This window comes from Crotalus tigris, unplaced genomic scaffold, assembly GCF_016545835.1.
Source record: "Crotalus tigris isolate CLP2741 ecotype Arizona unplaced genomic scaffold, ASM1654583v1 scf7180000018106.563195, whole genome shotgun sequence".
NCBI lineage: Eukaryota > Metazoa > Chordata > Lepidosauria > Squamata > Viperidae > Crotalus > Crotalus tigris.
The window spans coordinates 63341-76092 of NW_024096827.1; the positions used below are offsets into that span (position 1 = coordinate 63341).

At 48.9% G+C, this 12752-nt stretch overlaps 1 protein-coding gene across 6 annotated transcripts in view; it reads right to left on the reverse strand.

The window, feature by feature from the left end:
- LOC120310059 (reversion-inducing cysteine-rich protein with Kazal motifs-like) overlaps positions 1–12752 on the reverse strand; it is a 121068-nt gene that overhangs the window by 23629 nt on the left and 84687 nt on the right. For 3 of the 6 annotated variants that reach the window (XM_039348000.1, XM_039347999.1, XM_039348003.1), the window contains one exon: positions 9171–12562. The exons of the other annotated variants lie outside the window; for them this stretch is intronic. In XM_039348000.1, coding sequence (XP_039203934.1) covers positions 10130–11902 — 1773 coding nt within the window. In that variant the 5' untranslated portion in view covers positions 11903–12562 and the 3' untranslated portion in view covers positions 9171–10129. Of the gene's footprint in view, positions 1–9170; positions 12563–12752 lie in introns of those variants that run through there. 6 annotated transcript variants of the gene reach the window in all.

Genomic DNA, 12752 nt, shown 5'->3' on the forward strand with positions numbered 1-12752 from the left:
CATCCATCAATACTACTTCTTCAGACTGCTGTTCCACCTCTTTACCATCCAAGACTTTCTGCATCATAGGTGGTGGTGAGCCTGCTCCCAGGACCGACTTGTAAAACTCCTTTGCTTTAGAAACTGTATTGAGTCTATAACGTGTCCCCGCATGGCTCACAACAATACCCATCGGAATCTCCCAACTGAATGGCATCAATCTTTTTTTAAGTTCATTAGCTAAGAAAGCAAACTCTTTTCTCCTTCTTAAAATTTTGGATGGGATCGCCTTTAGAATAATGACATCTTGAGCAGCAATCTGAAACCTCTTGTTATAAAAAGCTTGTATAATTTCATTACGCAGAGATCTCTTACCAAAATAAATCACCACATCTCTTGGTAAATTTCTTTGCTTTGCAACCCAGGAGTTAACTCTAAATATCTTTTCAACTTCTCTGAGTATTTCCCCTTTTTTTCTATTCAAAATAGCAGCAAACTCATTTACCACAATCTCTCTCAAGTCTTGCTGCATGTCTTCTTTCAGGCCTCTGATTCTTAAAGCATACTCCATCTCTTTGTACTGAGACATAACAATGTCATCTTGTGAAATTTCCATCTTTTTTTCCATGCCTTCAAATTTGTCTTCCAGAATATCCACCTTATCTGCCACCTCTTCCACTCTAGAATCCAACTTCTCAACCACAGAAGCAAGTCCTGTTAAGGCCATAACTATATCTTGCCTCAAGATAGTATTATTCTGCTCTAAAAGCTCCTTCATTTCCCCTCTGATTTGAGTATTATTCTGCTCTAAAAGCTCCTTCATTTCCCCTCTGATTTGAGCTACAGCATTTCCCATTATATCTTTCATATCTTGTACCATTATTGCTGGCAAAAGAGGAGAGGGTGGTGGTGTAGCTTTAGGTTGTCGTGCCGGTAAAATCGCAGGAGAAGAAGCCACCTTAGGTACTGTAGAAGTTGCTTGCCTCTTTGAAACCATTTTCAAAAAGAAAAAATCTTATTTCTTCTTTCCTCCTTCTTTGAAAAAAAATAAAATAAAAAATCCCCTGAAAGGGAAAAAAAATAACAAAGGAGAGTTTAACAAAAAAAAGAAAAGAAAAATCTTCCCAAAACACAAATCTTCCCAAAACACCTTAAGAAAAAGTTTAAAGAGAAAAAAACCATCTAATCCATAACGTTCCGTTTTACTCACTTTTTTCCAAGAAAAAAAAAACTTTCCAGTCACCATTTTACTTTCACTCTCCACGCAAGAAAAAATGAAGAAAAAAGAGAAAAAGAAAAAGAAATAAAGGTCAATCTTTCAAACTAAAGTCCAAATAAAATCCAATAAGAAAAATCCTTTATCCAACTCTGTCCGCTTTTTAAATATAACTCACCCGGTCCCTTTAAGCGCGGAGGTGGTAGTGGCGTTTTGCTTTGTTCCCAAAGGAACAAAGACAGCTGGGAGGCGGAGGCAACCCGAACTCCGAGGGAGCTCTCTTTTCACCCCCCAAGAAAAAATTCCTGGGGGGTTCAAGAGGCTCTACCTCTATTCAGATGATACTCCCCTCCCCCCCTTCGCCCAGGAGGGAGGTTTTGAGCCGCGGAACAGCTGGTGCCTGCTGTTCTCCGCGGTTCTCACACTTTCCCAGGAGAACGGCTACAAACAAGCCGCCATCACCGACACTAAACCACCGGAAGTTGAATCACATTCTTCTGATACTGCCCACGGACCCCCAAAACATCTGATCTTGGAGGCGCGCCTGCTTCTTCCTCCGTTGCCAAAGGGGATTCCTGTCCATGCGTTGATTGACTCTAGGGCCACTACGAACTTTATGGACGCAGCATTTGTGGCTAAATGGGCAATTCCCAATGCCCGGTGGATCCGCTGATGTTAGTGGAGACCATTGATGGTCGAGTGCTTCTGTCTGGGCCAATTAAAGCTGCCACGCAACCGCTATGTATGGCCATCAGTAATCATGAGGAGGCCATTCAGTTTTATATCACCTCAGACCTGCATTTTCCCATGGTCTTGGGAATGGCGTGGCTCCAGTCGCATGACCTCCAGATCTATTGGTCTCAGAACTTGGTCACCTTTCCAAGCCTGCAGTGTGTGGACCACACCCGCCACATTTGTGCCAGTCAGGTAGAGGGGCCCACGGGGGTCTCCTTACCCTCTGAATTGGCAGAATATGCTGATGTGTTCAGCAAGGCTGAGGTGGATCGACTACCCCCACACAGGCCTTATGACTGCCCCACTGACTTAGTCCCTAATGCGCCTCTCCCCGTGGGGCATTTGTATTCCATGTCGGACCCCGACTTGGCTGCATTGAGGGACTTTTTGGACAAGAATTTGGCTCGGGGGTTTATTCGGCCCTCGTCCTCGCCAGTATCTGCACCCGTACTCTTCATCAAGAAGTCCGGTGCATTGCGGCTTTGCTGCGATTATCGGAAATTAAACGCCATCACAGTGCGCAACTGATACCCGCTGCCCCTCATTCCTGAACTCTTGGATCAGCTCGTGAGGCCAAAATCTTCACAAAACTGGACTTGCGCAGAGCTTATAACCTTGTCAGAGTTCGGTCGGGTGATGAGTGGAAGACGGCATTTGGTACTCGGTACGGGCACTTCAAGTATACGGTGATGCCCTTTGGCCTGGCCAACGTCCCTGCTGTTTTCCAACACTTTATGAATGACATTTTCCGGGACTTGTTAGATCAGTTTGTGGTGATTTACCTGGACAACATCCTGATTTATTCCCCATCGCGAGAGGAGCATCATCGACATCTCTGTCAGGTCTTGCAGCGGCTTCGAGAACATCAGCTCTATGCTAAATTAGAGAAATGCCAGTTCTATCAGACAACTATCGAGTTCCTGGGTCATCGCATTTCTCCTGAGGGCATCGCTATGGACCCAAGTAAGGTGGAGTCTTTGCAGAGTTGGCAACCACCACATCGTGTGAAGGATGTCCAGCGATTGCTTGGGTTCGCCAACTATTATCAGATTTTTATCCCCGATTTGCTACCATAACAGCTCCCCTTACTTGGCTCCTGAAGAAAAAGACTCGGTTTCAGTGGAACGCTCCAGAACAACGGGCTTTCCAGGCTTTGAAGGAAGCCTTCATGAAGGAGCCCATCCTGAAGCATCCTGACCCGCAACAGCCATTTGTCGTGGAGATGGATGCCTCCAACATTGCCATTGGGGAGGTGTTACTCCAGGCGACGACGCCCGGTAGTGCCCTCTTCCCTTGCGCGTACTATTCACGGAAATTGAATCTGGCGGAGCGCAATTATACCATCTGGGAGAAGGAGCTATTGGCCATTAAAGTGGTGCTTAAAACCTGGAGGCATCATTTGGAAGGAGCACGGCATCAAATCGAGGTCCGGACAGACCATAAGAATTTAGAAAGCCTGCAAACCGCTCGGAAATTGAACCAACGCCAGATCCGATGGTCTCTCTTCTTTGGACGGTTCAATTTCCGGGTGATGTACATACCAAGCGGTCACAATCAAAGAGCAGATGCTCTGTCCAGGAAGCCCGAATATTCCCGAGCAGAAGACAAGCTTCTGCCCAGGACAATGCTCCCTATTGAGTCTTTTGCTGAGGTGAGAGAATCAATAGATGTACGGGCTCGGATTCGGGAGGCCCAGCAGCAGGATGGGTGGGTGGCTCAGCGAAAGGAGGAAGTGGGGGCCAATTCACCATGGACAGTCATGGATGGACTCCTCCACTATCGTGATTAGCTCTATGTGCCTGGAGGGCCGCTCAGAGGACTCACCCTCAGCCAGTGTCACGATAATACAGCAGCGGGGCGCTTTGGCCTGTTCAAGACCCTGAATTTGGTATCCCGTACTTTCTGATGGCCCCGAATCCGACATGACGTTCAGACCTACGTCTCATTGTATATTTCCTGTAGGCAAGCCAAGTCAGCAACAGGGGCCCTATTGCAGCCCTTGCCAACACCCAAAAGACCTGGGAGGGGGTATCCATGGATTTTTTGACGGATCTACCCCGTCTTCTGGATTCACGACGGTATTCGTGGTGGTTGACATGTTGACTAAGATGGCACATTTCATTCCATGCCATGGCTTACCATCTGCCCACGCCACCGCTCGCATGTTCATCCAGCAAGTGTTCCATCTGCATGGTCTTCCTGATAAGATCGTGTCCGATAGAGGGGCCCAGTTCACAGCCCATTTCTGGCAGGAGTTGATGCAGGCGTTGGATGTCAAGATCCGCCTCTCGTCCGCACATCATCCTCAAACTGACGGAGGGACCAAGAAGGTCATTGGAATCCTGGAGCAATATCTGCACTGCTATGTCAATCAGCGGCAGAACAATTGGATGGATTATCTGGCAGTGGCTGAGTTTGCATTCAATAACTCTCAGCACACTTCCATGCAGATGACACCATTCTTAGCCAATGTAAGCTATCACTCTCGGTTTTTCCCTCTTTCCCCACTAGATGCACCGGAACCACCAGTGAACGACTACCTGGCAGAGTTACAGGCGATCCATCGATTGGTGCAGCGACAGTTGGAGATGGCCAAGGCTGACTACAAATGGTTTGCTGATCAGTCAAGGCGGGATATGCCTCCACTATCGGTGGGAGATCGGGTATGGCTGTCCACCAGGAATCTACCATCAACCCGGCCAACCAAGAAATTAGATCACCGATATGTCGGACCGTTCCCAATTGAGGCTGTCATCAATCCGGTCACCTATCGCTTAACTCTGCCACATTCCATGCAGGTACATCCAGTCTTTCACTGTTCTCTGTTGGTCCCTGAGCAACCAGCGTGTCCACTCTGCTGAGCCGAACCGCCCCCACCGGAACAATGTGACGGAGACAGTGCCCCTGAGTATGAGGTTGCCAGCATTCGGGACTCCCGTTGGGTGAAAGAACGCTTCCAGTACTTGATTGAATGGAAAGGCTACAGACCAGAGGAGTTCACATGGGAGGATGCGTCTACCGTTCATGCTCCTGCCTTGGTGACCGCCTTTCATGAACAATTCCCATCTCGACCGCATCCGGATCGGCAGACCCGGGGGAAGGGCCCTGCAGTGCGGGATAGTGTTGTGATTCAGTGCCAGCCTGTGCTCCCAACAGCTGAGTCGGAGGAATCTGAGGAGGAGGTGGAGGAGGCATTTGAAGGGCCATCAGAGTCAGAGGGAAGCTCTGAGGTACAGGACCCACAGTTGGATGCAGAGCCTGGGCCCTCCAGTCGTGTTTCTGATGAAGCTCAGCTGGGTGAGGAGCATGAATCAGACTTGGAAGAATCACAACAGATGGACTTGCTAATTGATGCACGCAGGCGGCGTCAATTAGCCAGAGTAAGGCAACAGAGGTCAATGAAGCACCTCCAAAGTAAGAAGAAACGGCAAGGAGAGGCACCGCCTTAAGACTGCTAATTAAAGGGAGGAGGTGTGGGTGGTGCTGGTTGCTGAAGGCAACCGTTTGAAAACTGCGTCTTGGAATCTTGGTTTGTGACTTCTCTTGTAACTTCTTGTCTGCTTTTCATCATGTTCTTTTGGACTGGAGTTTGTTGTATTTGACAGGTTTGTCAACAGAATTAAAAGGGGTTTTTGTTTTTGTTTGCAAGTCTCCAGCCTATTGTAGTAGCAGGGGTGTGAAGTTAACAAGGACGACAATAGGCTGGAACAGAACAGGAACGACACGAACAGTGCCTCCAATCTACAAAACACTGCGGTTCACTTCACATAGTGATGCAAAGCCCTGCGCACGTCTAATGTGTGCCACAACCTTTCAAGACGGTGAGACGGTAGTGGACAAAAATCCGGAAGAACCAGATCCTGAAACCTATGGAACCAGGTATTGACTTTCAGAATGAAAGAAGGATCCAATTTGAGGATCACTCTGTCATCCAGAAAATTACACAGGTCCCCTCTAACCGAGAGTGCGGCTAGTTCCGAGATGCGCCTTGCCAAAGTGATGGCTATCAAAAAGGCTACCTTCCAGGAAAGGAGATGTAGTGAACACAACTTGATGGGTTCAAATGGTGACCCTGTGAGAACCTTTAGAACTTTGGTAAGTCCCAAGTGGGATATCTGTGAACCACAGGGGGACCAGTATTAACGGCTCCTTTAAGGAAAGCCGTAACTGCTGGATGATGAGATATCTGGACCTGATTCTTGCACATGAGAACAGTGGATAATGCTGTGATCTGCCTGCGAATGGTATTATGAGACAGACCCTTGTTCAGTCCTTCTAAAAGGTAGTCTAACAATATCGGAATGGTGATAGCTAGTGGGTTGACCTTCTTAGTGCTATACCACGTACAGAAATTTTTCAACGTGACATCATAGATCCTGTTGGTCGAAGGACGTCTGGAGGCTTGAATTACAGCAATCACTCCAGATGAATAGGACTGTCTGGCTAAACTCTCCCACTCAAGTGCCAAGCGGCTAGTTAAAGCCACTGTGGGTCCGGATGTTGGAGCTGACCCTGACTGAGGGAAATGTGAACTGATGGAATCTTCCAAGACGGGGAGACCGATAGGTCCACGAGATCTGCAAACCAAGGACGCCTCATTACCAGGACATGATTCCCTGTCACTATGTTGGAGAATTGGCGAAGAGCTAGGTGTATTGCCCTGAGTTCTAGCCAATTTATATTGTGTACGAGATCGCGTTTGGACCATTGACCCTGTGTCATGTGTGTCTGTATGTGAGCTCCCCAACCAAACAGACTGGCATCCGTGGTCAGGATGAGTCTGTGAGGCTCCTTGAAAAGAGACCCCTTGTGTATGACTGGCGACCCCCACCATTTGAGTGACAGCAGAGTGTGATGTGGAACTCTCATCTTCCATGTGGAAGCACTGATGTTCCGCTTCTGGAAGGGGAGTAGGAACCATTGGAGATGTCTGGAGTGAAATCTGACCCATAGCACTATTCCTACGCAAGAAATCATTTTCCCCAACAGTTGCGATAGCTGGACAAATGGGACTACCTTCTCCCTCTGGATCGTGTGAACTAGAGATTTGATGCTGTCCTTGCATTCCTGGGAGAGATAAACCTTGTATAGGTTTGAATCTATCACAGCACCAAGATGTAAGATCCGAGTGGTAAGTGTGGTGTGGCTCTTTTTGAAATTCACGGAAGAGCCGTATCTCTGAAGTCTCTCTATTGTAGTTTGTAGATCTAGCTGTGCAGTGCTGAATGAACTGGACTGGATAATTATATCATCCAAGTAGCATTGTACTCTTACTGGGATCAGCCTGAGATGGGCCGTTCATTCAGCACTGCACAGCTAGATTTGCGAGATGCTACTGTGGCCGCAATAGATCTAGCGGAAAATTTGACTGAATGGAAGGATGCATCTGACATGTATTCCGCCGCAGGTACTAACTTACCTAGAGTCTGTTGTGCACGTACTTGATCCAGAGGAATTAAAGCCTGTAGTTCACAGAGCCACATGATAGAAGTTCTCGCGAAAAAGGACGAGGATGATGCCGCCCTGATAGCCCAGGCTGAGGCCTGATGGGCTCTGCGGAGGGAAAACTCAAGTCTTTTATCCTCCGCTTTGAGGTGCTCAGCCATGTCTCCAGGAACAGTGGATGTGGAGAACAAAGATGTTAAGGGAGCGTCCACTGTGGGCACCTCTAGAAGGGAAGAGAATGCAGAAGATACGTTATACAATCTCTTTTCTGTGATGCTAGGAGGAGATAGAGTGGCCAATGAAGTCCACTGTTTCTCCACCGTCTCTTGGAAAACAGCTGGACAAGGAACCTGTTTTTCTTCCACAACCTTTACTGTAAACAAAGGATTTGACTCCTGTGCAGTAGAAGTAGATGGCTTGGGTTCCTGCTCTTAGACCAAATTGGCCATGGTGCAGGCCTTTAGCAATAGTGATTTGAATAGGTTTGGATCAAAAAGCCCTGATGTTGGGGTCAGATCCGGAGCCACCTCATCTTCAGACATGGGAGCATCAGTTGTCTCCAGGTCCCCAGACTCAGCTTCCTCAATTTGAGATGAAGTCTCAGAAATACCTGAACCCGCTGACTGGACATGTCCAGTGAGGTCTGCGGGCAAGGGTGGAGAAGGTGGTATCTGTGCACGCCCCTTTGCCAAGGAAGAAGACATAAATTTATCAAAGGCATGATGCATAAAGCTCTGGAACTGCTGAGCCCATAAGGATCGCTCAGCTGAAGTAACACTAGCAGCAGTGATTTCAGGAGCCTGCGTAGAGATGATAGCAGGTGAAATAGAAGGACCAGGGTGCGGAGGTGAAGGAATAGGCTGGATAGGGGCAGGTAGACCGACCTGTTCATTTCCCCCTTGAGGAGACCAAGCTTTGGGGGCTTAATAAGATGGCACCAGCAGGGGCTCATATGGTGAACTGCCCAGAGAAGCAGGGGGAACCACTTCAGCTTCACTGGACCTGAGCCTTTGTCCTTTGGAGAATTCTTTCTCCAGTGCCTGATATCTCCTCGAGGCCTCTTGCTCAGCAGTCTTGGAAGGTTCTTTGGATGTCAAATGCTTGGGTTTGGCCTTTTTCTTTCCCCCCGTGCTCAAATCAGAAGATCTGAGTTTAGATTGTGTTGGGGGAACATCAGAACCCTGCAATGTCTGAGGAGTCTCACCATTTGCCATTGTGCCCTGGACCTTCCAGATAGGAGAAGCCCTGGGAAGGGGGTAAATACGCAGATCAAGTTGTCTGGGAGGGAAGCTTCCCACACCCTAAGGCAACCACAATGTCAAACAGCCAGATAGCTACCTAAAACTGTCTGTCTAGGCCCTGCTGACACAGCGCTGCGAGCTAAAGAGAACAGGTCAGGAAATTTGCCCACAGAATTAAGGCTACAGGAATCAAACACAAAATATACCTCCTGTAATGGAAGCTCTATGAAGAAAGCTGGAGAAAAATGACTGATAAAGCCCCTCAAGAGGCCAACATAGTGGCTACTGAAATAATAGGCCTGTATCAGAATTAAAAGTGACTCTCAATATGGTGGCCACATCCAGCACAGAGTTCAAAATGGCAGCCACGAGTTTCCTTGGCGCCTAAAAACGCCTTCTTCCCTTAGCTCGAGCTCCAAGGCAGCTTCTCCGAGCTTGCTTTTGAAATTCCCCGTTCAGGGAGACCAGGGGAGGGAAAGTTCCACCACTCGCCCCCCCCCCCACAGTTATAAGGCACTACAACACTTGTGATTCTGTAGTGTAGGGGAGTCTCAGTGCGATCCTCAATGGTGCCTCGTGATCACGAGGCAAGAGAGGCAATCCGGCTCTCTGGCTGAATCCTCCAGAGCGCTGGCAATAAAATCGCTCCCGGGCGCTAGGGAAGCCTCCCTCGTTGCGCTCAACAGATGATAAGAGCTAACGCTGCGGCTCTGCAGCAGAGCTCCTAGGATCCATGTGGCCAGATAGGCTCTCTGGAAACAACGCTCACAAGGGTTTTTAACTCCTTGACTTTTGCTAAAACTATTTAAAGATTATTAATCAGCTAAAACTACTAGAATTTCTACTATCTAACCTAATTTTAACTACTTAAATTAGAAAAAAAATGAGGAGCTAGCAAATCTGTGTCCTATCTGAGCATAGACTAAGACAAAACTGGGAAAGGAAAGCCCAAAGGAGATGTGGCTAAAGTTTGGTCTTAGTCTAAATCTGAGCAGGAAGGCTTTGATTACCCATCGGTGGATGCTACATCTATCATGCTGGAGAACAACGAGATCACCCCGTACAAATAGGATTGTTTAGTTAGAGCTTCCCACTCAAGTGTCAGGCGGCCAGCTGGAGCCACTGAGGGTCAGGATTCCCCTGACTGAGAGCCACTCGGTCCGGGGGAATCCTCCATGGTGGTGAAATTGAGAGATCCACAAGGTCGGCAAACCACGGACAGCTTGGCCAATGTAGAGCAATCAAGATGACCTCCACTCTTTTCTGGATCAGCTTGCAGATAGTTGCCGTTAACAACGGAAGGGGAGGGAAGGCATAGAGCAGGTTCACCGGCCACTGGCATCGGAGGGTGTCCGTTCCCTCCGCTCTCCGTGTCGGGAACCTGGAAAAGAACCTGGGAAGTTGAGTGTTCGACGGGGAGGCAAACAGATCCAGATGAGGGCGCCCAAACCTCATTGATATGTCCCTGAACAGAGCCAGATCCAGTCACCATTCTGAGTGGTCCACTGTGGCCCTAATCAGGGAATCTGCTTGTTGATTTGCCTACCCCAAAATGTGTTCTGCCCTGATGGACCTCAAGTTGGACTCTGCCCAAAGGCCCATATCCAAGGCCTCCTGCATCAGCACCCAGGATCGGGTCCCTCCCTGTTTGTTGACGTGGGCTTTGGCTGCCACATTGTCCATCAGGATGAGGACGTGTTGTCCCTTCACTAGGGAGGAGAACTGTAGTAGTGCTAGGTGTATGGCCCTTAGTTCGAGCCAATTTATATTTTGGGCTTGGTCCGATCAGGACCACTGCCCCTGGGCCAGATGAGTTTGAAGATGAGCACCCCAACTGAATAGACTGGCGTCTGTGGTTAGGGTGATCCTGAGGGGCTCCTTGAAAATGGTTCCCTTGGTCTTCGCGGAAGAGGTCCACCATAGGAGTGATAACAAGGTGTGGTGGGGAACTCTGACCCTCCTGTTGGATGCACTGAGATTCTGTTTCTGAAAGGGAAGGAGGAACCATTGTAGGAGTCGTGAATGGAGTCTGCCCCATGGAACTATGCTCATGCAAGATACCATCTTTCCCAGGAGTTTTGACAACTGTGCCAGGGGTACTGTTTTGTCTCTCTGAATCTGATGTATCAGCTTTCAGATGCTGACCCGACGCTCCTGGGAAAGATACACCTTGCACAGATCCGAGTCTATGACTACCCCAAGGTGCAGAAGTCGTTTGGTGGAGATAGTGTGGCTCTTTTTGAAGTTCACTGAGAACCCATGCCTCTGAAGAGTGTGTATCGTGATCTGTAGATCTGATTGGGCCGACTGAAAGGAACTGGACTGGACTAGAATGTCGTCTAGATAGCACTGCACCCGCACTGGTAACAGCCTGAGGTGAGTTGCCAAGACTGCCAAGACCTTTGTGAAGACCCTTGGAGCTAAGGATAGACCAAAGGGAAGTGCTCTGCATTGGTAATGCTGGTGTGCGTAGCAGAACCTGAGGAACTTGCGATGTTCCGGATGTATGGGGATATGCAGGTACACCTCTGTGAGGTCTATGGATGAGAGGAAATCCCCTTTTCTGATACTGGCGAGTATGGACCTTAGGGTCTGCATCTTGAATCTTCTGTACGTCAAGAAATGATTCAGACCCTTTAAGTCCAGTATCGCCCTCCATCCTCCTGAGGTCTTGGTAACCACAAACAGAATGGAGTAGAACCCCTTTCCTTCCTGACCCCTTGGTACAGGTTCTATGGCTTGAATTTCTTCCAGATGGGAGATGGCCGTGGCTACCAAGTTTGCCTTGGTTGCATTTCTTGATATTGGGCACCTTATAAAGCAGTTTGGGGGGGTGATAGTAAAACTCCAGGGTGAGACCGTACTTGATGGTCTCCCGTACCCAAGAGTCGGAGGTGGTCCTTTCCCAGATGTCGCTGAACCACTCCAGATGATCCCCGATGGGAGAGCCCTCCCTGGCATCACTTGGATCACCTATACGGGCGACTGCCTGATCTCCTGAAGGGGCGCTTAGATTGAAACTGGCCTTTGGCTCCCATGTTCTGGCAATCTTGCGGACGATCCTACCCGGAAGGGAAAGATCACGAGTCTCTTGACCAATCTCAGGACTGCCCCACCCGAAAGGGATGTCTCCACTCCCAGGAACTACTGGGATGGAAGGCCTGCCTACGAAACTCTTGCTGGGGCCACCTATCTGATCGCTTGGAAGGATGAACCAGTATCTTGCATTTACCCTTGCCCTCAATAATGTGAGGTTCCAGGATCGATCCAAATAACTGTGTACCATTATATTTGGATGTGGACAAGCACCACTTTGATTTCAAATCAGTTTTCCACTGTTTCAACCAAAGAAGCCTACGAGGCAACCGTGGCCGCAATGGACCTGGCAGAGTACCTGGTGGAATGCAGAGAAGCATCTGCCACATACTCTGACGCTGGCACTAGCTTTCCCAGGGTCTGGTGTGTTCGAACCTGATCCGGTGGAACGATTGCTTGCAGCTCCCAAAGACACATGATCGAAGCCCTGGCGAAGAAAGAGGATGAAGTTGCAGCTTTGATTGCCCAGGCCAAAGCCAGGTGCGCTCAGCGGAGAGAGAGTTCAAACTTCTTGTCCTCTGCCTTCAGGGCCTCCGCCATGTCCCCTGGAATAGCAGACGTGGAGAATAAAGAAGTCAAGGATGTATCTACAGTAGGTACCTCCAAGAGAGAGGCAAATGAAGGAGAAACTTTAAACAGTTTCTTCTCTGAACTGTTAGAGGAAGGCGGAGTTGCAAGTGAAGCCCACTGCTTCTCCACTGAGGTACGGAAAACCTGTGGACAAGGAATCTGGTTGTCCTCCACCACCTTCTCCACAAACAGAGGGTTAGCCTCCTGGCTGGAGGTAGAAGGCTTCTCCTCCTGCACCGAAGTGAGGTTGACATTGGTAATGGCCTTTAACAGTAGAGACCTGAAAAGAGAAGGGTCAAAAAGTCCCGAAGTTGACGCCTGTTCGGGCGCTGCCTCCTCATCCTCTGACATGGGCATGTCAGCTATCTCTAGGTCAACCGACTCTGCCTCCCCTAATTGGGAGGAGTCTCAGAAACGCCTGAAGCGGGAACTGTGGTAAGCCCTGCTTGGGAAGGAGGTATAGAGGGAGG